Source organism: Callionymus lyra, chromosome 11, assembly GCF_982586985.1.
Source record: "Callionymus lyra chromosome 11, fCalLyr1.hap1.1, whole genome shotgun sequence".
Taxonomy (NCBI): Eukaryota; Metazoa; Chordata; class Actinopteri; order Syngnathiformes; family Callionymidae; genus Callionymus; species Callionymus lyra.
The window spans coordinates 10,950,838-10,975,512 of NC_141828.1; the positions used below are offsets into that span (position 1 = coordinate 10,950,838).

The 24,675-nt window shown below is 39.4% G+C and overlaps 3 protein-coding genes across 3 annotated transcripts; 2 read left to right on the forward strand and 1 right to left on the reverse strand.

Moving 5' to 3' along the window:
• Nucleotides 1-768: 768 nt before the first annotated feature.
• LOC148069243 (lysophosphatidylserine lipase ABHD12) lies at nt 769-10,196 on the forward strand. The gene is made up of 14 exons (XM_087803138.1): nt 769-974; nt 5,415-5,527; nt 6,006-6,111; nt 6,201-6,320; nt 6,427-6,457; nt 6,546-6,591; nt 6,768-6,897; nt 8,089-8,126; nt 8,204-8,283; nt 8,347-8,429; nt 8,492-8,570; nt 8,644-8,765; nt 8,852-8,895; nt 9,417-10,196. Exons 1-13 carry the CDS (start codon nt 886-888, stop codon nt 8,871-8,873), a joined length of 1,059 nt encoding a protein of 352 aa, XP_087659264.1. The 5' UTR covers nt 769-885; the 3' UTR covers nt 8,874-8,895; nt 9,417-10,196.
• A 981-nt stretch (nt 10,197-11,177) lies between these two features.
• Nucleotides 11,178-22,244, forward strand: tm9sf3 (transmembrane 9 superfamily member 3). The gene is made up of 15 exons (XM_087802813.1): nt 11,178-11,399; nt 12,550-12,745; nt 12,837-12,959; nt 14,856-15,016; nt 15,100-15,177; nt 16,138-16,269; nt 16,350-16,516; nt 16,887-16,981; nt 17,051-17,181; nt 17,345-17,484; nt 17,732-17,800; nt 17,870-18,016; nt 19,261-19,344; nt 19,648-19,724; nt 20,909-22,244. The coding sequence occupies exons 1-15, from the start codon at nt 11,301-11,303 to the stop codon at nt 20,974-20,976; spliced, it is 1,767 nt and encodes a 588-aa protein (XP_087658939.1). The 5' UTR covers nt 11,178-11,300; the 3' UTR covers nt 20,977-22,244.
• A 707-nt stretch (nt 22,245-22,951) lies between these two features.
• On the reverse strand, nt 22,952-24,526 carry prdx3 (peroxiredoxin 3). Its single transcript, XM_087802458.1, has 7 exons — nt 24,468-24,526; nt 24,037-24,115; nt 23,836-23,977; nt 23,642-23,777; nt 23,410-23,513; nt 23,182-23,347; nt 22,952-23,113 (listed from the first exon to the last, which is right to left on the reverse strand). Exons 1-7 carry the CDS (start codon nt 24,501-24,503, stop codon nt 23,063-23,065), a joined length of 714 nt encoding a protein of 237 aa, XP_087658584.1. The 5' UTR covers nt 24,504-24,526; the 3' UTR covers nt 22,952-23,062.
• Nucleotides 24,527-24,675: the final 149 nt, after the last annotated feature.

The following is a 24,675-nucleotide window of genomic DNA, read 5'->3' on the forward strand; positions in this document are numbered from 1 at the left end:
CTCAAGTTTATTTTGTACATATTTGTCTATATATTTTCACCCTCAAGAAAAGATTTAATGAAGTGTGTTCTTGTGTTCGCTATATAGTTATATTGTTGTTAATAACCAAATTCCAATTATGTATTTAGTTATTGACCAATTTATATATAATTTAATTAAAATTCAATAAATATATAAAATATGTTCATTATCAATTATTTTTATTTACACACATTTTAGATTTTTGTTCACAAATGCACAAATTCTGACTTGCTGAACGATTATTTATCTTTAATTAACATATTCGTTTGTCATTTTGCTGCAACATATTTTTTAAACGATCAACGTTCAATTTTCCCCTATTTTAATGTGAAACCAGTTCGTTTTGACAACATTTTCCCTCGTATGATTGACTCCATCAAATAACATCTTAAGACAATTTTTATTTGTGCTTTTCCCTGATTTTCTTTGTTTGTCTTATGTGTCTTGACCTTTTAAAGTAAATATTTTAACTGTATTGTTTTTGATTGTTTGTGACCCTCGTCTAGAAAGGCGCTTTACAAATAACTTTTACTTACTTACTTAAAAGCGCTTTACAAATAAAAATTACTTACTTACTTATTAAAACTAGGAGTTGCGCAACATGTCACCCTGTTACTTTACCGTTGGTTAAAGTAAATAAACTATTTCTTATCTTTTAAGGTAGAACCAGTGGATTAAGCCAGTGCGTGGCATTTTAAAGTGGGATTATAACGATCAAACAGTCGCCACCTTAAGAAATAACTTCTTCCGCCGTTCACTGAACTTTGACTTGGATTCAAGTTATGATTCTTCACTTTAGGTTAACGGTTTAATGATAAAAAGCGTGCATGTGTTTCCTCACGCGTGATACAGTGCAGGTACAAGATGAAGAAAAGAATCCCGAAAAGTGATTCTTCTCCCTTCAGCAGAAGAGAAGCTCCGAAGAAAGCAGCGCAGAGGAAGCAGCAGAAACAGTGAGTTTGCTAACTAACTAGCAACAACGCTAACCTGCTGTAACTCAACCAGTAGATGCTAATATGCTAATATGCTACTCCTCTCAACAGTGTGACTAGTACATCATGTTTACACCAACTTGACTTAATAATAGTAATAACAATAGTAATAATCATAATAATAATAGTAATAATGCATTGTTTTGGAGTATTGAACCATTAACCAGTATCATTTCTTGTGATGAATATTAAGAAAGTTATGGATTATTAAAACTGGTGATAATGCACTAACTTCTGGTCAACCCTCCTTAATACTAAGTCAAGTTCAAGTTCAATATTTTAGCTAAATCCGACTTGCAAAATGTCATAACTTGTTTAATATTTAGCCAAATAAAAATACTTATATCATAGGAAAGCTTGCTAAACAAAGAAACTGGAAACAAGATTATTGTTATATTTATGTTAATCATTTTATCAATGAATGAATAGAACATTTGGCGCCAAAAATATGTTTAAATTAAAATAATTTAAAAATAAATAATAGTGTTGTTGGTGATGAAAACAAAGCAAAAATGTATAAAAATAAATTATATAAAAGTTGCACTTCCATTTTAGCCTAGTAAAGGTATATATAAAAAAACGTTTTGTTATAGAAGAAATATTTTAATCTTCAATATTTCTGAAGAGCATGACGGGCATTTGTGTGGCTCAACATTTACAACCACCAAGTGTTTTAAACTTAAATACATTTTTGATACATGTTTTGTGTTACTTTGGAGCTATAGCAGTGAAGTATTCTCATATTAAAAAAAAAAAAATACAACATGATTCTCACTTTGCATAAAACAACCGGCAAGAATTCTAATAAAAGAAACCCCAAGAATACATTTTAACCGAGCGGCATAATAACATCCTTGAACCTTGAGAGCGTTTCTGTTGAAGATCTCAAAAGGTGATGCAAAAGTGCTAACTCTGGTCAGGAGAGGAGGCAGAGTGATGCTTGTTGAAATAATCACCTCCTCGATGTTTCCCCAGAGCGAGTGCAGAAATTAGTCTTTTACTAAAAGGGCTCTTCTGGCTGATTAGAGTGTTAAAAGAGAACCTGGGATGTTTTGTCCATTAGATCGCAATTGTCTGACTAAAATCTTCTATTATAATGTTGCCTGCGGGGATTCATGGTCCCAGCATTAACAGTTACACCCTCTCTAGTTGGATCATTCCATTCATCTCTCTCATGGTAATGTTTGCAACCGTATTTTCTATGAGAACTAGCTAAGATGTCTGCGTCTTAACTCACCTTCTTCCAGAACAATGGCCTTCTAATGTTATCAGCCTCATAACCTGAAGGTTAAACGATGGAGCTTGAAGATAATGCTTCTAGATTTCACGTCATTAACCTTGATACACTTTTATTATCTTGGACTCGTAATGTGTTTCTGATTAAACAAAGTCGTATAAAGCCTTGTGGTGTGACACTTTCTCATTTTGGATTGTAACACGAAACACATTGTTTCTTTCAGTAGGTTTGTCTGTATCCTTGGACGTCTACAATCGTGGACTCCACACTGTAGTTATCTTCTCAAATCATTAACTTTGACGCTAACTCACCTTCTTATTATTGTTCCGACGCAGCTATTAAGAACCAAGTGTTCTAGAAAATAAGTAAATAGACTGTTAGGTATTGTAAAAAGTAACATTTATTTTGTTGCATGAGATAAACCTACAGATATGTGTTTTTTCAAACTGTTGGGGAAAACCGAAGTACCCAGAGTAATGCCCTTATTTCCTCTTGTGTTTTTTTTCACTTAATTTTGGCTGAATCTATTGATATACAGTATATGTCTGTAAGAAATTAATTCTAAATTAAATTAATATTTCTAAGACATTTCTTGTTTTCTGTCTATATTTATATTTTATTATTATATACTATTGCTATATGGGTTCTCACCAGGGTTTTTCCACAGCGTAAGGGGTGAAGGCAAGGGATGAAGTACAGAGTACTGTAGGGGGAATTTGGAATTCAAGTAAGGTCTGAATCAGCGGATCTGTTGTGTGGAGTCCATCAAGGTTCTGTTTTAGGTCCTTTACTATTTTTGCTGTACTTGATTCCCCCGGGGTAAAATCGTTCATAGATTTTCTGGTGTTTCTTACCACATTTTTGCTGATGACATCCAGCTCTAGTGCTCTTTTGATCCAACTGAGCCCCAGAGGCTGAACAGTTCAGTCAATTGTTTGCTAGAAATCAAACAATGACTGAGTGAAAACATGTTGCAGCTAAATGTGGACAAAAATGAATCTCTGGCTATTACTCCTGATGATAAGGTTCCACGGTTGAGTCAGTTCTTGGGTGACTTAGGTCAGTCTGTCCAACTGAGCCTGAGAAACCTGGGTGTTGTATTTGACAAAGACATGTCTCTAGTTCAACACTGCAGAAAACTGAGAAGAAACTGTTTCCTTCAACTGAGAAAAATCTCTGAACTGAATGGAAAAATGATGTCACAACATGTTCTGGAGCTTGTACTCCATGTGTCTTCTCGTTTAGACTATTGTAACAGTTTATTTTCGTGTCTAAACAAGAAGGATATGTCTCGCCTGCAATTAATACAAAACACTGCAGAGAGAATTCTGACCTGCTCTAGTAGGAAAACTCACATTTCCCCGATCCTTAAAACTGAATCTACAGATGATTCCTTGCTACCGCACCCGGACCAGAGGAGAGAAATCCTTCCAGCTTGTTGCTCCTAAGCTTTGTGACGATCTTTCTCTCTCGCTGCGATTGATGGAGTCTATTGACTCCTTCAAGAAGACATTTTTATTTGTGCAGGCGTTTTCTTAATTTTCTTGGGGCTGCTCTGTTTTTCTCTTTGTTATCTTGGCCTTTTAAAGCATGTTAGCTACATGTTAACTATGTATTCTTTTTTATTATTAAAGTGCTTTTTGACCCTGGTCTGAGAAAGGTGCTTTACAAATAATGACTTACATACTTATGTTATTAATGTTGTATTCACATTTTTTGTCATTGTTCTGGTTAATGATATCAAGAACCAAGTGTTCTAGAAATAAGTAAATATAATAAATTAATTCCAGGGCACACAGAGAAACACAACAACGCAAACACACATTCACACCTACGGACATGTTTTTTTATGGGTGGGACTTTTGGTGGAAACAGGAGTACCCCGAGTATTGCTCTTCGTTAATTTTGCCCAGACGACCCGCCCGTTGTGAGTGTCCACATGACCTCCAAGCTAGTAATTGGAGCTGTGTTTTCATATAAGGTACAGAGAGACGTTACCAGAAAGATAAAACGGTGACAAAACAAGAGCCTTTACTAGTTTTGTAAATAAACGTAAACACAGAAAATTGGAAACGGGGGAAATGGAGATAACATTCAATGCTTTGCAGTTACACTATTCTGACACTATTCACTATTCACCTGAGCCATGACGCACTTTATGGCCCCTTAAATCTTGTAATAACATAGTATAAGACTGAAAATGTCCAATATGTATAAAGAAAAGTAGAAACAAAGCTTTTGAAAACAGCAGTTTTGTTATTTTGCCCTTTTTAAATAAAAGCACATTAAACCAATGGCTTGATAAAATACCAATTATTTCTTCATGTCTCACCTCTGAATGGACTGGACCCCTCCCTTGCACATCCATCCTGGAAGTAGGTTTTAAGAATATCTTTCTACACCAGCAGATTCATGTGGGACATTCAGGGACACTCTTGCTTTTAAGACGGCAGCCAAACCAGTCCCTGAACACATCCATTTACCATAACTGACAAAGCTCTTTTTAGTGTAACTTATTTCTGCTCTACAGACTCGGCGGGTTTGAAAGGAGACGCCATCGAAAATGGACTGTGCTTATGCATTAATGTAATAAGATAACAACATCTTGAAACATGCTGCCTTCACTTGTCTAACCACATGTTCAGATTGATCTCTCACGGTGCGAGCTGCCGTGAAGACACATTAATCAATAATGATTATACCACTGAACACAGATGGTGCCGCTCCTCACTCCAGAGCATCATCTTTCATCCACAGCACCCCGAGTCCTCGGAAGACGCCGGAGACTTCTGGCTAAATAAAGTACTAATAATAACAATTAAGAGAACAAAAAGACTATTTTTCCGAAGTGCTACACAGACAACATCTTATTGTCCTGGGGATGACCAGTTTTTTTCCAGGGATTCTCATAAACTTCCTTGTAGAATGAGCCATTGCGCACACATGCAATTTTTGTCCCCCTCAAAATACTAAGAATTTACCAGCAACCCTATAAAAAGTACATGTTTGCCTCGGGTATCCCATAACACTCTAATGATTACCCAGAGCTACACTCATGCTTCCTACAATCCCATGACATGAATCGGCAGCATTTAAAAAAAAAAAAAATGTTCCCAATATTCTATTATTTCAAATTATTTTTTGCCTCTTGTGTTTCCCTTCAGTTTAGGGTTTGGACGAAGTGTATATTTTCTGATCGCTGTCGTCCTTCTCCTGGTGCCTTTTGTGGCAATGAAAGCTCCAGAATTGATGCAGTACTTTGCCGATAAATTCAGAAGTAAGTAAACCCTAGGAAGGTGGTGGAAAATGACATTATTAATGGGCCACATTTCATTTGCGAGGTGCCTACATGCCAACATTTGAAAGGGACTAGGGCTCAACGTTTTTTTGAATTCAAATAGAAATTGTGATTTATTGAATGCAACTTTCAAAATGGCCGATGCTACGCTGACTCCACAATAGGTGGCAGCAGAAACAAAAGCTTACAGAGAGATAGTACCTTTGTTTTACTTTCTTTTTAAAAAAAAATATGTTAACATAGTCTATTGATTGAGTTTTTATTGAGATGTATGCACTTTAAATTGTATGATGTATATAATGAATTGCTATGTTTAACATTAAAAATGTCTTGTGCCATTTTTAATTTTTATTTCTTATCAGTTTTATAGTTATAGTCTCCTCTCATGAGGGCCCAATGGAGATGACTGGCAGATCTTCATATTGTGTACAACTTTCATTCTCTCTCTGGTCTGTAGTCCGGTTGCCGTTCTGCATCGACCTGAGCCGACCCGCCGAGCTCTCCTTACATCACACTGCCAACTTCTACTTGACTCCGGAAGATGGAATCTCTCTCGGCGTCTGGTGAGATTCGCCAGTCTGACATTAAAAAGAAGGTTATAGGATGCACTTAATGTTTACCTGTGGCTGTAATTATGCTGTTTTTTAAACAGGCAAACACTCCCTAAAAGTCTTTGGAAAGAGGCTCAAGGGAAAGACCTGGCTTGGCACCAGAACTCATTAGGCGACGGCAGGACGGTCTTCATATATCTTCATGGAAACACGGGAACAAGGTGAGATAAATAATGCAGTGGTGTTGCTCGCTGACGAAACAATGCGCAGGAGTTGTTCGCAGAGCGATTAATTGTCATTTGCGTTGTCTGTGATTCATCGCCACAGGGCAGCGCCTCATCGAGTTGGAGTAGCAAAAGTGAGTGATCACCCACGCAAACAAATCCATCATGTGCAGGATTAACAGAGTAACATAAAGCCTGAGCGCCGCTGTCATTTCTTCACAGCTATTAAGTGAACAAGACTATCATGTGGTGGTGCCCGACTACAGAGGTGCGTTCTGACTTTTATATCTCTCCCTTCCGTTTAAATGATTGTCTTGAGATCTTCACAAATGAAAGCCAGTCTTGTGTGAAACTTCTCCTCTGTGTGACTGCCACCATGTGGTCGTCACGCCGCTCGAGCCTTTGTGAAGAGAGCAGTGAGGTTGACGTGAGGAACTCTGACAGGATTTGGGGATTCCACGGGGGAGCCCACTGAGGATGGCCTGACCACTGACTTCCTCCACGTGTACAACTGGGTCAAAGCCCGAAGCGGGAGCAGCCGGGTCATCATCTGGGGTCACTCACTTGGCACCGGGTCAGTGCACGAACTGCCATTGTTGTGAGGAAACGGAGTGTTTATTTAAAGACGTCCTCCTAAAAAAGGTCATCAAACTGTAGCTTACAAACAGAATAAATAGATGCAAGTGTGCAGCAGTCAAGGGAATTAATATTTGTTTATGCTCGACCTAAAGTGCTGCGAGCTTTTCTCCTTCAACAATCTTTGCATAGAAATGACAAACAACAGCTTTGATTTGAACTTCGATTAAAGAAAACAAGGAGCCGTTCTCCTTCAATAATCCATCTTCAGTTATGATAAGTAAGCTTCTGAAGTACTGGTTGTTCAGACATGCAGTTTTTAACCACTCAGAGTAAAGTTGATACTGCGTCAGTGAAGGAACCAGATGAGCAGTTAATAAAAAATTAAAAAAAGGTCGAACCAAAACAGATGTGTGAGGAAAAGCAAAGGTCTGGGAGCCACATGTGGTCATAAAATGATAAGCAGCATGTGCTCAAAATCTCTTTTTTTATCTCTAAAGATTTTAATTCTTGGTAAGTAAAAAGTAAAATTAACTATTTTCTGAAAGAATAGTTTTTTATGTATTCAGAAACATAACGTAATAACATGTTATCCCAAAACCATTTTGATACCCGTTCTCTCCTAAATAAAAAGAAGTACCTATGCTATGTTTAATGGAATATATACAATTAATACACATTTAAATGGGTCTTTAAGGGGTTAACTTTAATGTTTGAACAATGTGGTGACAATGTGAAACCCTGCATTAATACATTTACTTTACTGTGTGTTCTTGTTACTGTTATATCATTTCGGGAATTTCAGGTTCACACTCCTGGTTTTAAAGTTTGAAAATGCAAAAGTAGAATCTGTGAAGCATGTGATATCCAAATCTTTACACCTTTACTTTTGCTGGAGAATAACAAGATCCTTATTTATATTGAAGACTGGAGAGGGACTGAGAGACAGTCAATAAATATGTGTGTGTGTATGCGTGAGCGCGTGTGTGTAATTGTTTGTTTGTGTGTGTGAGTGATTATACACACAGCTCCAGGCGGCATCACTTAATCACCAACTGAAGGTGTTTCCAATAATACACACACTTCTATACATCACAAAAAAAAGTAGCTGTTCGTAGTGATTTATAAATGTCTTCCAAAGTTTTATTGGAAAACCAGCTGACATTTTTCTCTCCCTTCTTCTCTGCAGTGTGTCCACAAACGCTGCCGTCAAACTCCTAGAACAAGGTAGGAAGGAGTTAAATAATCCCTGATATTGACTTCCTCTGTTTCTCTTGTTGAATGTTGATCTGCTGCTGTGACAGGTGTAACTTACGACGGCTTGATCCTTGATTCTGCATTCTGCACTGTTCGACTGGACATCAGAGAGCATACCTTCTCTTGGGTAACGTCAAGACATCTTCAGCGGTCTTCATTTCAACTTCACCTCTAACATGTTCTTTTTAAGTTCTACTGGAAGATACCCGGTCACGGGCTCCTCTTTCCAGAACCGTGGGCAAACAACAAGCTGGTGTTTCCTACGGAGGAAAAGTATGTTTTTTTTTATAGTCATAAGTCGTTGATTTCATTTATGACTTGATGCTCTGCCGCAGTCTGAAGAAAATGAAAAATCCAATCCTCTTCCTTCACTCTGAGGATGACCCCGGGGTTCCTATTTGGGTTGCAAAGGAGGTAAATCCCAAGTTGGTTTATATACGGAGAAGTGAACCCTTCTGGAGGAACGTTTCTGTTTGCGGTGTGACAGCTGTGGGAGTCGGCGGTGAAGGCGCAGAATGCTGAGCAAGTGAAAATGGTGGCCTTCGAGGGTTCTCTCGGGTATCTGCACAACGGCATTTGGAGAGACTCCAGACTGCCTGGAATCATAAAGTAAGATTCACCAAGCATGGTCATCTCTGTGGCTCTCGGTCGACGCCACAGTGCTGTGTGTTGACGCTGCTTCTTTGTCTCTACAGGGAGTTTTTGGAGCGCTTGTAAAGGAGCCGGATGATACATGACAGTAATTATCTTCATTTGTTCGGTTGCTCTATAATTGAGTGAAAACTCATTATAATGGAATAAAATAGGATCAGTTTTGCTTATATTTCTGGATTATTCATTTTATTTCCGCCATCATTTTGGATACAATCCAAGTACATGTCAATTATGTGACCAAACGGATGCTTGTGTTTAAAACAAGATAAGCAAGAGATATTATCATGTTGAAAATTATACCAAGACAGGAAGTGAGAGTTATACTTGTATATTTTTTACCTTTTAAGTATATATTGTATTGAGTATTGTCTTGATTGTTTGCAATTTGTGACCCTGGTCTGGAAAAGCTCTATATAAATACTAATTACTTACTATGTATTACTTACTTTAAAGATTTGAGCCAATAAAAATGACTTACTTAGTTACTTGTCTATGTTTGACATGCCATCATCACCAGGCCTGTGACAGACTTTTTATGGATGAGAATAATGTTGTTCCCATTGACGATTCTATAGAGAAACACTTACAAACAATGTTTGTCTCCAGCACTAATGTGTTAAACGAAGCAGGGACGGGCTGAGGAGCGTCGGTGACGTCACCAAGGAACCCAGACACTCGTGATGAACATCATCTGACCACCGGCTGGAAATGTCCCAGCAAACAAAGGTGTGATAATTCATGTCTGCAATGTTAAGAAAAGAAAAGTGTTAATCAGGAAAATATATGTTCTGATTTCCTGGATCCATTAAAGGTTCCTTCAGTGTCGGATAGACAATCACTTACAATCACTAAATATTTGGTCTGGTGTGGCTACGTCCTGAAGATAAACGCGTGTCATTTAATTTTATAATGGCTTTTATCCTGCAGCTGTCCGCAACAAAATGTGTCTCACGGCAATAAACCGGTTTTCTGTGGAAGAGAAAATGTATATCAAATATTTAATGTGGAATTATTTCATCTAAATCAGGTTATTTCTTATCCATGAAATTCTCTCGTGATGGAGAAAGGTTTCTGTATGTTGTTGATGAAACCACTGCAAAAAATTGAGTCCTTGTTTATATTGAATAAATGACATAACAATGGGCTTTTGATTGATTTAAAAGTTAAAAGAGAAAGAAAGAAACAAAGACTTTGTCACTTGTTTTGATTATATGTTCTTAAGTGGGGCATAAGTGAAAAGGGAATATTAACTAGAATTGCTGCACTGATCAAACCCCCAATATTATTTTAGTTTTTTAAAAATGTTTTTTTTTGTTATCATTTAAAATGTTCCTTTCACTATCATTCATGTTTGTGGATCTGAATAAATTAATATAAAGAGTAAAATGTCTTTGTCTCACTATAATCCATCTATATTTCTATATTGAATAATATAAAACTTAAATTGTATTTACATGTATGAATATACAATGTTGTTTTTCTTTAAAATCTTTTATGAAATACATTTTAATAAATACAATTATAGGCAAGGCTTGATGGATCTACTGACTCCTTTAAGAAACATATTAAGGCGTTTCTATTTGTTCAGGCTTTTCCTTGATTTTCTGGAACTCCTGTTGTGTTATCAGTTTTATCTTGACCTTTAAAATATATACTTTATTGAATATTGTTTTGATTGTTTAAGCGCTTTGTGACCCTGGTCTGGAAAAGCGCTATACAAATAAAAATGACTTACTTATTTACTTACTTACTTAAATCTGAGTTTGAGGGGCAGGAGTGGAGTGAAAGTATCTTGACATTCTGTTCCATGTTAATCTTTGTATCCTTTGTCTTTGATCTATGTTCTTTATCTTTATTTCTCTTGTTCTTGTTCTTATTTTTATTTTTATGAAAAATTGCTGTATTGCTATGTCTAATTGGAAAAAAAAAATCCCGAAGGAGACCTCCTGAGGGATCAATAAACTTCTACCTAACCTAACCTAACCTAATATAGAATGACCTTTATTTCAAAGTTTTAAAATAATGTTGAATTATTTATTTATACTTATTTTACTTGGTGGCTCCTTCAACTAGTCACAATACATTATGTGATCCCGCTTGGATTTTTTTTTTTTCATTTTGTTTAAGCGGAACATATTCATCTCGGGCTCGCAGGTGTACAGGTGTACAGGTGGAACATACGTGTCAGGTGTGGAGAACAGATTCGCTGAAAGGTGAAGCTCCTCTCCAGGCTCTCGGGTGACGTGGCTGAAGGTTGCGGACAGAGTTTCTTTACTCACCGGTTGTTCACCAGCGCGCCCTGTGATTGGCTACACTATTCCACGTGACGAGGTCTGGCCAATCACCGACGCGAACGCTGGCTGTGGGTAAAGCACTACGCCATATGCGTACGAGCGCATCCTAAAAAACTGCCTGTCATAGAACCAGGAAGAAGGTGGGATAGCCATTCTACGTCCCCCCGATCTCTCTGCGTTTTCCCCCCCGAAAATAATGGGATCTTCCCGGTGGAAGGTGGCAGCAGCAGCAGCGGTGTTCCTCATTGTCGCGGGATCTGTATTACCTGTGGAGGCGGATGAACACCAACACACGGTGAGAGGAGGCCGAGTGTGAAGTGGAGCTAGCTGTGGTGTAGCTAGCTATGGCTGCAAGCTACACATGAAAACAGCGTTTTTAACAACAAATGGTCGCGACACAGCCGGCTTTTTATGCTGTAGTTTCACAATATTTATGTGAGAATGTGCTCAGCCTGAGAGCTAACAGGGTAACGTTTGTAGCATTGACGCTAGAGTCCAATGACTGTTAGCATGTTAGCACAAAGCCTTCATTTGTCACCGGCCAAAAAAAAAATGCGATTTAGCTTCATAAGTGAGTTGAAATAACAATGGCGACTTCAACATCTGTACGTGTGAGGGTTTGGCAACATGTACGACTTCAAACGGTGGAGCAGTGAGCTGTGGCATTTGTTAGTTTAGTTACGCTATACCGGAATACCGGGTTTCACGTCCGGGCCCTGTTTTTTTTTTTTATACACTTTTTTTTTTTGGACTAGAACGGCCTCAATAAAAATCCATCTACGCTGTTGTTTAACTTTGATTTGTATCCAAAACACTTACAATAATGACAGTTAAAATGACATCTGTGTAGTTATGCTTTAGAAAGTTAGCTTCTCGGAATTCGATTGTTTTGTTTTTTTATATACACGTCAAATACTATAGTTACGTTTATTACGCAGTTGTTAGTGTCTATTATTATGAAGACTTGAAATAAATGACCCACCTCAATAAATAACAATAATATATATAGATATGTTCAGGTTCTCTTTTATCTTCCTCTCTCTTTGCGCTTTAAGAAACATCTTAAGACTTTTTTATTTGTTCAGGCTTATCCTTGATTTTCTGGAACTCCTGTTATGTTATCAGTTTTATCTTGATCTTTAAAGTATATACTTTATTGAATATTGTTTTGATTGTTTAAGCGCTTTGTGACCCTGGTCTGGAAAAGCGCTATACAAATAAAAACTACTTACTTACTTACTATCTCAAAGTGGAGGCATTTGTATCAAAAGTTATATTTGACGTTTATCACAAGCTGAACAGACGCGAGAAACGTCAACATAAATGTATTTACTGACTTGGAATTATTGAGGGCAACAGTTCTTATTGGTTATTTTGAATATATATTCTACAACGAGCGAATATCAAGTGAATTTAACTGATTCAAGCCTTGTTTTCTCCCGCAGTACATGGATAAGGAGGAGGTAGTTTTATGGATGAACACAGTCGGGCCTTACCACAATCGCCAGGAGACGTACAAGTATTTCTCTTTGCCCTTCTGCGTGGGCTCTAAGAAGACCATCAGTCATTACCATGAAACTCTCGGAGAAGCGTTGCAGGGAGTGGAGTTGGAGTTCAGTGGCCTTGACATAAAGTTCAAAGGTAACAAACGTGAACTTGTGTTATGCGCTTGGCTAGAATGTTTGAATAAAAGGATGGCTTTCACATCTTCAAATGTTTTCCTCTTTTTCAGATGAGGTCATGCAGACCACGTATTGTGAAATTGATCTGGACAAAGCCAAGCGAGATGCTTTTGTCTACGCTATCAAAAACCACTACTGGTACCAAATGTACATCGATGACCTTCCCATCTGGGGTGAGTACTAAGTTGCGAAGTTGCTGACTCGCTGGAAACAAACGTGTGTTGTTGGATGGACAATGTCTGAATGTTTTAAGTGTTGAATAATTTAGGTCTTAATAACTCACTTGTTGGTACATCTGCCTAAGTCTTGACACTGACTGCGTATCAAACCTTTTGAATAAAAGTGCCTTGCGGAGATATTTCACACTGAATTCACAATATTTGTACTTGTAACTCAATGGCTGAAGTGAGTCATTAAATATTTGCGATGTATGCTGATAAGGGGGAGACATTCTATTGACTCTAAATGGAGGAAAGGGTAGACGATCAGTTCTAGTTTCAATCTTTCAAATGCAGAATCTTGATGATGTTATCCTCTCAGTCTTGCATGCATTCTATCCTTCTATCCTCTATTCTATCCATCTTGGGATTTCATAGGAAATGGTTAGCTGGTTCATTGTTTTGCAAAATGTGGTGTATTAAAATGGAACAATGAATTTTGTGATTTGGAATCAATAACCTCACATTATTCAAGAGTAACTGTGGTTTAACATAGTGCTTGACATTTGTGGATCTCTATCCTGAGATTTTTAGCTCGAACCATTTGTCAAGCTCTGTGCTCCGCAGAGACTGAAAAAGCCAATTTTTCTTACAGCATGCAGTGTTTAAAAACGACAATGATTATGTGAAGTCTAAAAATATTCATTATTGAAGCTTTTGAATTTGAGGTTCATTATGGTTCTTTGTTTTTATCAGCTGAACTGCTTAAACGCTTACACCATATACAGTATAACGTCTGCAAGCCTTTGTTCTTTCCATAATGACTTTTCCCTGAAGCAAAATATATTATGTTTGATGTTTTTTAACCAAAGCTTCAACATATTACTTATTTCTTTCTACTAAATGTTTGTTATTCTGTAAAACTATCAACTATAATATACAATATTATAGTATTACAGTATATTATAGTTTCTTAAAAGTCATACAGTTCCTTTTTCTCTGGGATTTCAGTCGGAAGTTACTCTCATAACTTCATATTTCCAATTGAAAGAAGAAGTTTCTAAATCATGGGAAAACCTGTCAAACCTGTTAGAGAAACCTGTTGTGTGGTGTGGTATTAAGTTGTTATAGTACATAATGGTCAAGCTTTACAGCAGAATTGCATTGATCTTTAATCCCTGTACAGTATATGCAGAATGTAAGTAAATAATTTATATTTATATAGCGCTTTTCCAGACCAGGGTCACAAAGTCCTTGATACTTTGTGTGTGTGGATGTGTGGCATTGCTGTTCTGTTTCCTGAGATATGCATCTGCGGTTAGTCCTGTTTGGTGACGGTGTCTCTTTCTAAAACTGTATTTAAAGTGTCAGAAAAAACATGATCAATGTTTTTGTAGGTCTCCTTATTTTTGGTAAATATGAGGACAGACTCTGTCAATAATGTAAAAAAAAAAGGGAAAAATATATTGAGCTTTTCATGTAATTTCTTCTGGGGCGACATTTATGGCTTAACTAGTTGTGGTACAAAGTGCTGGGTGGTACCGCTCCAGCAGTTCTTCAAACACCAGCGTGTCAGCCTGTTGGTCGTAGGTGGAGCACTACCAATGCAAACAATGTTGACTCGTAAAGGCTTTGATATTTGATAAACTTGACGATGAACATCGTTTCTTTCTTTAGGACAGCTTTGTTTGTCTTTCTAACATTTTACGTCGAGTCCACTATGTTAAATGAAACCTGGCATCATTTGAACTGTCACTATTATTTATAATCAACTGATTTTTCTGTTTTTTGTAATCGTATTGTTATGTAATGTTATTTATTTGCTTACTTTACATCATCTTTCTTCAAAATCTCTGTGGCTGACACGTTATTTATATTTGTGTTTGTTTTAAAATGTGTGTATTTTCTCAGGTATTGTTGGGGAGGCCGATGAAAACGGGGAGGACCACTACCTGTGGACCTACAAGAAACTGGAGATCGGCTTCAACGGCAACAGAATAGTTGATGTGAATCTGACCAGTGAAAGCAAAGTACGACTGGTGCCCAACACCAGGATTGCAATGTCTTACTCGGTAACTAGCCCAGCATTCCCCCCCCCCCCCCCCCCCCCCCCCCCACATCAATACGGCTGCATGTCTAAACCTCTCCGTCACAGGTGAAGTGGAAGAAATCTGATGTGAAGTTTGAAGACAGATTCGACAAGTACCTGGACCCGTCTTTCTTCCAGCACAGGGTGAGCCGAGACAGATTTGTAAATCACTGTCTACAATGTATAGTTTGTCTTGTTCTTCCAGCTTTGTTACTGACTTGTTAGCTCAAATATGTATTATTTTGTCAAGGTTAGGAACAAATGTACGCAATTTGTAAGAACTCATTGTAAGAAATGTCTCGGAACAAGTTTGCCTTTGTCCTTAAGATGTGCTGTCACAGCTGAGGTACTTTTTTCTTTATTGGCACCAATATCATGCTTCTTGTTACACATTTAACTTTACTTCAAGTTAAATACAAAATACAAATACTTGGTGTAACACTGTGAATGTGGAGCTCTTATCAACAACTTGTTTTTTCCCTCAAGGTTTAAATACGGAAGATATGTGACGACAATAGTATTGGAAAAACAAGGAGACAATATATTTGCATTAATTTTTACATTAATTTCCGTCTTAATGATAAGTATTTTTTTTGCACAAATTTTTGCTCTTAACACATTTCATAAGTTCATTTACTCTTTAAGTATTTAGTTTCAATGTTAAACGTTTTCCCTGATTGTGTGGTGATCAAATGGAATATGAATGAATGGAATAGAAGTTTAAATATATATGGAGTAACTTCGGAGCTTCATGTGAAAGTGATATATTTAAAAAGGTTTTTCTTTTACGTACATTTTGTTTTTCCCTTTTAAAGAAAATGACCCCAGAGTCTGAACTTAATATGTAAATGATTAATTAAAACGAAATAAATTATGTTTATTCTTATTTTTGTAATTTTTGGTGCTTTACCTTTGGAGTGTCTATTGATGTATTTCCTCATACATTTTAAGGTTTTAAAACTTGGCTTGAAAACACCTCACACTTGTACTGAGGAATACAAACTCTATCAGTTCTAGATCTATTGTCCGGCAACCAGTTCTAGAGACTTCCCACAAGATGGTTGTTCTATCATTTTTCAATGATGGATGCTTTTCTCCTTCCAGATCCACTGGTTTTCCATCTTCAACTCCTTCATGATGGTCATTTTCCTGGTGGGCCTGGTCTCCATGATCCTGATGAGAACCCTCAGGAAGGATTACGCCCGATACAGCAAAGAGGAAGAAATGGACGACATGGTGCGTTTGATTTTAAGGCACATTATCGCACGTCTTGATGTTCATCTGAAGGTAAGACTGTTCTTGTGGGATCTGCCCAGGACCGAGACCTGGGTGACGAGTACGGCTGGAAGCAGGTCCACGGAGACGTGTTCCGACCCTCCAGCCATCCGCTGATCTTCTCCTCGCTCATCGGCTCCGGCTGCCAGATCTTCTCGGTGTCGCTCATCGTCATCGTCGTAGCGATGGTGGAGGACCTGTACACGGAGTGAGTGACTCGAGCTTTTCTTGAGCGTCATCAGATGCTGCTTCTTTTATGACCTAATGTTAATAGTTAATAGTTTTTGCTCTTCATTTTAAGGAGTCTTTGTAGACTCGCTTCATTCAAGACACAAACATTTATTAGGCTCATAAACACTGCTCTAGTAAAGGCAACTTTTATATTCTTAGAAATTGCTTCTTTTAAACATCCTTCTATACTTTTATTACCCTGATGCCCATTTTGTTCTTAAATACATTTCCATCTTCTGCATATTCAAACATCTCATTCGAAATCAGCAGTTCCTTGCAAGCGCAAAAATCCCGAAATGCTGTGGTTTGCAGGCTTCAAGAACTAGAATCATTTTGCTTCTCTGCAGGAGAGGCTCCATGCTGAGTACAGCCATCTTTGTTTACGCTGCAACATCCCCGGTCAATGGCTACTTTGGTGGGAGTTTGTACGCAAAACAAGGAGGTAAATTATTTGCTGTGTTTTCAAAGCACCTGGTGTCTTGAATAGTAATATTGATTGGACTAAACGCAGGGAGGAGGTGGATAAAACAGATGTTCATCGGTGCCTTCCTGATCCCTGCCATGGTGTGCGGGACGGCGTTCTTCATCAACTTCATCGCCATCTACTACCACGCCTCGAGAGCCATTCCATTTGGCACCATGGTGGGTTTGACTCACGTCACAGCAGGGAACCTCCGCTTGCTAGTGCTACTGGAGAAAACTTTGAAAACCTTTGTAATAATGGATGATTGAAATGTGATCCATGAATAGTTAAAGCATTTGTTGAAGAGATGACTCGGATAAATGACCGTCTGTCTTCTCGCAGGTGGCCGTTTGCTGCATTTGCTTCTTTGTGATTCTGCCTCTAAACCTGGTGGGGACCATTTTGGGGCGGAATCTCTCCGGCCAGCCCAACTTCCCCTGCCGGGTCAATGCAGTTCCGCGGCCGATCCCGGAGAAGAAATGGTGAGTTCCAGCCGGCGTCGACGTCGGGTGTGAAGGACGAAACCGTTCAGCATCTGGGAAATAAAAAGTCCTACTGCAATAAAGTCAGAATTAATGTTTGAGATCTGCTGCCAGGCTCATGGGCCGCCTGCCAAGAGACCCGGCTGGATGTGACTTTAGATTTCATTAGAGCGTAACACTCTCCTTTGCCTCCTAAAACAATACGCGGGTCCGCGGCCGATGATGAATTCCAACCTTTCGTCCTCAGGTTCATGGAGCCGGCTGTCATCGTGTGCCTCGGAGGGATCCTTCCGTTCGGCTCCATTTTTATCGAGATGTAAGTCCGGCCTCACGGAAGATGTTTACTTGCAACCTACAGACAGTTCTGACCGCTTTTCTCACGCAGGTATTTCATCTTCACGTCGTTCTGGGCGTACAAGATCTACTACGTGTACGGCTTCATGATGCTGGTCCTGGTCATCCTGTGCATCGTCACCGTGTGCGTCACCATCGTGTGCACGTACTTCCTGCTCAACGCCGAGGATTACAGATGGTGAGAGATGATTTTCAGGCCTGGGATCTGATCAGACTTTCAAATTGCACATTATCTTGGTACAACACGGTTATTGGATTAGATTAGATTGAGTTTGTTAATCCCTCTGAAGATCTCCTTCGGGAAATAAAGTGGACAGCTAACTAGTGTTGGTGAAATATATACTCAAATTCAGATTTTGTAACTGCAGCAATAAGTGTAACAACGTTAAGCTTATAGCAACGTTAATTACTTAACGTTAAGCAGTTAAGTAATTAAATGTTGTAAAAAATCTATTAGAGCTGTAGAAAAAAAAATGAACACTCTAATAAAGATTAGAGTTGAGATGGATTGATGAGCTTTATTGATCCCTCTCGACATCTCATCGGGAAATTGTTTTTCCAGCTCGCAGCAACACAGACAATAGATTCATAGAAACGAGAACAAAGTGCAATAAAAAGAAAGACTAAGATGACAAAATCTAAATCTAAAGAACACAGATCAAAGAAAAGGATACAAAGAATAAGGTGGAATATCATCTTTTCACTTCACTCCTGCCCCCAAACTCAGAATTAAACAGCCTAATAACACAAGGAATGAACGAGTCCCTGAGTCTATTAGTGTTGCATCATGGGAGGAGCATTCGTGCTCCATCTGCTTCTCTGTTCAGAGGACAACTGTCATCATCCATGATGGACAGTAGTTTGTCGATATATTAAGTCTAATATTTATTATATTACTATATTATTAAACCTCAATATATAGCCTCAATATATATTTTTATAATCTCACGTTAAAAACATCAACTGTTTTCACCTTTTGTTATCTATTTAACTTTTACATTTATCAGGCGCACTTGAAATTCTTTCAAAAGCCTAAATCTCAAATGGATCATTCTGGTTTGTTCAGTATTGTCCTATCGTACAACCATCATGTGATCAACATGATAGCCTCAGACATTTCTGAGAACTTAATGCAGATCACAGTCCATGGCATTGATGCAGCTTTAGGAGAGAAAAGTCATGAAAAAATCTCAGCAGCAGGTGTCGCTTGAAACGGTTGAAGACAGAGTCCAAACTTTCTCTCTGTGCAGACGATTTAATCATCTTCCCTATAAAATCAATTTCTGATCAAATTAATCATACATTTTGCAAAATGTTCATGAGACTTAATTTCTTCTTTATGTTTTATATTTTTTCATCACTCATACCTAGAATATACAGTTAGAATGGGATTATGAGTTTCATGGTTGTTTTATTTTGCAGGCAGTGGACAAGCTTCCTGTCGGCTGCATCCACAGCCGTCTACGTTTACATGTACTCCTTTTACTACTACTTCTTCAAAACCAAGTAAGTCGTGTTGGCGTGTTTATTGCAATCAAGAAAGTACTTGATAGCATCTTGAGTACGTGAGTCACTGTTCAAGTGTTAGATTTGTGTTGCGTTTGTGTTGCAACAACAGTGCTGAGTTGTTGCCAGTGACGCACATAAAGAAAACAAAAGAAGAAAAAGCATTTTTTTTAAAGTTGCAGTTTCCTGTTGAACTGGTAGTTTGAGCTGCAGGTGAACTCGTTTCATTTGAGCTCCTGGAACTAAAGATGTCATTGTGATGGAGGATGAAAATCCAGCTCAGATGTCTTCTTTACGCTTCAGGATGTACGGACTCTTCCAGACGTCCTTCTACTTCGGCTACATGGCCGTGTTCAGCACCGCTCTGGGAATCATGTGTGGTGAGTGACCTTCACACTCGCGCTTGTTTTCGTTAAGGAGAGGGAAAAAGGATTTTGCTGCGTCACCGTTCCAGAGAGGGATCAGAAATAGAACAGATCAAAGTTTTTAAAAAACAAAGTGCAACTGCGTCGACATCTGTCTCCTCAGGCTTGTTGTCATTGTGCTTATGCAACGAGGATAAACTGGGGAGAGCAGCTGTCTGTCAGGTCAAGGACTCAAACCATCTTCACAGTAGTTTTCATGTAATCATTTCAGTTTCTTGTTTCGCTTCTTCTGGTTCTTGGTACAAACATTTGTCCAGAAGACGTGATGATTAATAATTTCCTTCCACCAACTGATGTGTTTGAAACTCCTGGGTTCATGACTTCAGTCATATACAGGTTTAATTAGATTTTGTGGTGGTTTAAATGGTGTTAAAGCGAAATAAATAATACATAACTATAACAAATCTTAAAAACAAGCCTTAGAAGATGGTAAGAAAACTGTGAAACTACATGAAAAATCAAACAGAGATGATGAGTTAAACTTATAAACTTTCACTCTTAGACTTAAATAATATACTTTTTCTGATGTTATTCTGTTATTTTAACTTTCGCTTGTGTGGTAGGGCTTTTTTTTTTTGCTTAATCTAATTTTATTTTATGGTTTATATTTCAATTTTCACATGCAAATATTTACAGTGTTGGTTCATTTGTATGTTTTAACTATCGGCCTAGCCATTACATCAAGATTCTGTTGATGACTGAGGACGAGAGGATACTGTCGACTCCAGCAGCTTTTAAAGCTGATGTTTGGACATAGTTTGGTTTCAAAACAAATTAAAGCAGTTATGACTTCATCAAGAGTCATGTGGTCTGTAGATACTAGTGATGGTCTGATGAAGCTTCATGAATGGTGTCAAATATTTTCCACTAGATGGCGGTCTCTGCACCATTTTCATTTGTTTTGAACAGCTGTTCTAATGAAACATTCATTAAGGTTCATTAAGGTTTATCAGACCATCACTAGTAAATACCAGAGTACTTGACAATACTACAAATGTATCCTTGTTCCTACAGTATTGCAATATATTGTATTGTTGTATCTGTATCGCCAGATTTCATACAGTGTTTAATTCAAAAGCTGATTAACTCTGGACTGCAGGTGACTGTCTGTAGATGCTGATCCTCCGTCTGTGTTGCAGGTGCGGTGGGTTACATGGGAACAAGTGCCTTCGTGAGGAAGATCTACACAAACGTCAAAATCGACTAAAGAGCGGAGCAGCATCGCAGGGATGTTCACGGAGTTGCCGCCGCTAATCCTGGGAGACGGCAGGCACAACTCATTCTTTACTTTCCTTTCTTGCAAAGAGATCGTGAGAATCTCACTTTGTAGTTTTTTTTTTTCCTTCCATTTTTTTCTGAATGAATCTCGACGCTGCGACACGACGTGAACGAGAGGACGAGGTTTGACACCCCCAGGTTCTGTTTTTATCGGTTGCTAGGAGACAGACGTTCGGGGGGGCCACACACACGTTTTAAGGCTGACCCGGCTGCAGTTCCTCCAACCTTTAGTCCCACCCGACACCAGAGAAGACCCGGAACAATGTAGCTCTCTTCAGTGAAGAGTGTTTGGAAGTCTCTGCTCTCTCGCGCCAGGAGTCGCCCGCCTCGGACTTGATTTCTCTTTTGTATCCTCTTCAAAACGTTAGCGCTGCAGAAGTATCCCCTAAAAAAAAAAGGTCCACATGTTGAGTCGCCCCCACAACGCCCTCACGTCCCCCCGTTACAGTAGCAGTCCATCCAGATCAGAGCGGGCCCCGCTGTGTCGGCGGCTTTTTAAAATGGACGACCGATCTCATTTCCAGTGGAGTCTTGTTTTTTTCTAAATGTTTGGGTCCGAATGAAGTCTACTTGTAAAGATAATATATGGACGGGGAGAGTGTATATAACCGTAATGTACCTTTAGGTGTAGATCCCAGATGTATTTTCGTTGTACAGATTTACTACAGGGTGTTTTTTTTTTTTTTAAACAAATCGGTTTGTTCTTTTTCCTTGTTTTTTGGTGCTCGGTTGGGGCTTAAGGTTTCATCCTGCTTGAATTTGCATGAAGTCTCAAGAAGGCAAAGCCGGGCTTCCTCTCGCCGCCAGTCGTCACCACGTACAGCTCAGCCATGTTTTATCATTCGAAGCTTTGAACGGACCCCCTTCTCCCCCGCCATCATGTTGCCGAACCTGAAGAGTCACCTGCGAATGTCAGAAGGAGTCGGGCGTCTCTGCAAACATACTGTGCAACGTGACGTTTATGTGCACTCGATGTTTTCATAGCCACACCGTTGCCGAGTGTTTCTATCCCGTGTAAATACAGTTTGTTCCTGACGTGAAGAGGATTGTCTTCGACCCCTGACCCCCCGCCCGCCTAATTTGCAGTTTTCTCCCTTTGAATTCGGCACCTCATGTTGTTGTGACGCCTCCTCAGACGTCTCTAATCTGCTTATTAACTTGCTGTATAAAGAGAAATAAACATGTTTATGTACAGGGGTCATTAGGGTTCGTCTGCCTCTCAAGCTTCAGCGACGACGACGGGAGCTGCAGAACACGCTCAGCCCACCAGAGGGCGCCATTTTTCGTGTAAACGTAGGAAGGCTGCGACAAAAGCGCAAGTCGCCGCTGACGTCAGAGTGGATGATGAAGTTAAAGGCTAAAGCACGTGGTGAACGCTAGTCGGAGACTGAAGGATTAAATACATTTGGATGAAAAGTGAACCAAAACAAAACACTTTAATGTTTGTTGTTAATATAATTCCTTAATGGTTATTTGAGTGAAAATATGAAGGAAAAACTGAGAAAATCGTTTTTCCAATTGTTTTACAGACTGCAATTTATTGAAGGGTTTTTTTCAGTAATCTTTATTTATAAAGTTCCTTTCACAGACCATCCTGAAGGCATCACATTAATTCTGTCTGTACCTTTGGGATTCAAGGCTTAGTGAAAAAAGTGTTGCTCTTTACTGACTGTATAACTAAGCGCTTTGTGACCCTGGTCTAGAAGGCGCTTTACAAATAACCTACTGAAGTAACAGTACAATAAACAACAGTAACAATTTACCCTGTAATAACTATTTCACATTAATAACATACTTAACCACTTTCTAAGTCGATTCAAAAGTATAGAAACCTTTCAGACGCTGGTTCTGTTCCGACTGAAGAGAAAATGCAAGACTTTGATTGACAGGAGGAAACGTCAGACTTGTGTGAACTGAAGCTCAGATTTATTTAAATAATGGTCGACGACAGCAAGAGTCCAGTTAACTATGACTTAATTCAACTATAAAGTCCAACGTCGAGCTCCGGACTCGACTCAGTTGACCTTCTCGAAATACTCCTTGGATCCGTCAGGAGTGGGTTTGATCTGAGGGACACAAGCGGTTGAGTGTAAGGTCGTAAGGTCAAGTGTGTGTGTGTGTTTTAAAAACTCACGGTGGGGGCGTCGGGCGTCCAGCTGGCGGGACAGACTTCCCCGTGCGTCTCCACGAACTGGAAGGCCTTGACCAGACGGAGGGTCTCGTCCACGCTGCGGCCCACCGGCAGGTCGTTGACGCTCATGTGCTTCACGACGCCGCTGGGGTCGATGATGAACAAACCCCTGAGACAGACGAGAGTTCTTCAACTCACGGAAACGCCTTCGAGGACGAGTTCTGAACCGACCTGAGTGCGATTCCCGGACCTTCCAGCAGGACGCCGTAGTCCCTGGAGATCTGCTTGGTGAGGTCGGCCAGCAGGGGGATGTGGATGCTGCCCAGACCACCGGCCTGTCGCAAACAACCAGAGTTAATCCACTTCTGGAGGTCTAGAGACTTCTAGTGACTTCACAAGTCTTTGAGTGATGGATGGTCTTGTGACGCCTTCACCACACTCGAGGCAGGGGTCGCCGACTGACCTTGCGGGACGTGTTGGTCCAGGCCAGGTGGGTGAAGTGCGAGTCCACAGACACGCCCACCACCTCACAGTTGATGTCGTGGAACTCGTTGGCCTTGTTGCTGAACGAGATGATCTCGGTCGGACACACGAAGGTGCTGTGGGAGAGAGACACGTGTCAAGGTCTCCGTCCAGGACCAGATGATCTGGACTCACAAGTCGAGCGGGTAGAAGAACAGAACCAGGTATTTGCCCTTGAAGTCCTCCAGACTCATCTCCTTGAAGTCTCCGTTGTGGACGGCGGTGGCTTTGAAGGGCGGCGCAGGTTGAGTGACGGCGGCCGCCCACCTGTGAGGGCCTGAGAGAGAAGGTGTGAGACCGACTCACCTGAAGACCAACATCTCTGTGAAGACCTACCGGAGGAGAAGCAGGATCTCTGGAGAACCGGAGCCGCCGCGAGACCTTCAGCCCGAGAGGCCGAAGCCAAGGCTCTGACCTGGAACACATCAGAGGGTCAGTCACCTTCTGAGTGACCTTTCCACGACCCCATTATTTCAAGGGGCAATATTCCCCAAAAAAGACAAAGATGGAAAACAATAATAAATACATAAGAAAACTTTTAAATAATGTGTTTTTCTTAAGAGTGACTTTTGAATGTGTTTTATATTCTTACTCTTTTTATCAACGGTTTTATAAACGCGCGACAGAAAATGAAAAACAGCGAATGAAATTGAATTTGAATAAAGCTTTGAAATCCACGCAAACGAGTTCAATATCTACCGAAAGACACGAAATAAAAAGTTGAAAAAGAGTGACGCAGACTCGTGTTTGAATGAGTTTAAACTTACAGACGTCCTGAGCAGTGTTGAGAACCTGGCCGCCATGTTGGATGATGACGTCAGAGGGCGGGGCGATCTTAACGTCTGGATCCCGAACCGCGCGTGAAAGGATTTAACCTTAACCTTGTTATTTCATATTATATATATATATTATTTTATATTTAGAATAAAATAATAGTCTGTCGTTCGTAATATATATATGTTTTTAAATAAATAT

What these genes read in the sequence shown, in the direction of transcription:
- tm9sf3 (XM_087802813.1), top strand. Translation starts at nt 11,301, where the DNA reads ATGGGATCTTCCCGGTGGAAGGTGGCAGCAGCAGCAGCGGTGTTCCTC. An exon ending in TTTGTACGCAAAACAAGGAG is followed by an intron (nt 16,982 to 17,050) that starts GTAAATTATTTG and finishes GACTAAACGCAG; the next exon opens with GGAGGAGGTGGATAAAACAG. An exon ending in CCATTCCATTTGGCACCATG is followed by an intron (nt 17,182 to 17,344) that starts GTGGGTTTGACT and finishes GTCTTCTCGCAG; the next exon opens with GTGGCCGTTTGCTGCATTTG.
- prdx3 (XM_087802458.1), bottom strand. Translation starts at nt 24,503, where the DNA reads ATGGCGGCCAGGTTCTCAACACTGCTCAGGACGTCT. An exon ending in GGACCAACACGTCCCGCAAG is followed by an intron (nt 23,514 to 23,641) that starts GTCAGTCGGCGA and finishes TGTTTGCGACAG; the next exon opens with GCCGGTGGTCTGGGCAGCAT. An exon ending in GGTCCGGGAATCGCACTCAG is followed by an intron (nt 23,348 to 23,409) that starts GTCGGTTCAGAA and finishes CGTCTGTCTCAG; the next exon opens with GGGTTTGTTCATCATCGACC.
- LOC148069243 (XM_087803138.1), top strand. Translation starts at nt 886, where the DNA reads ATGAAGAAAAGAATCCCGAAAAGTGATTCTTCTCCCTTCAGCAGAAGA. An exon ending in GGTCACTCACTTGGCACCGG is followed by an intron (nt 6,898 to 8,088) that starts GTCAGTGCACGA and finishes TCTTCTCTGCAG; the next exon opens with TGTGTCCACAAACGCTGCCG. An exon ending in AGACTGCCTGGAATCATAAA is followed by an intron (nt 8,766 to 8,851) that starts GTAAGATTCACC and finishes TTGTCTCTACAG; the next exon opens with GGAGTTTTTGGAGCGCTTGT.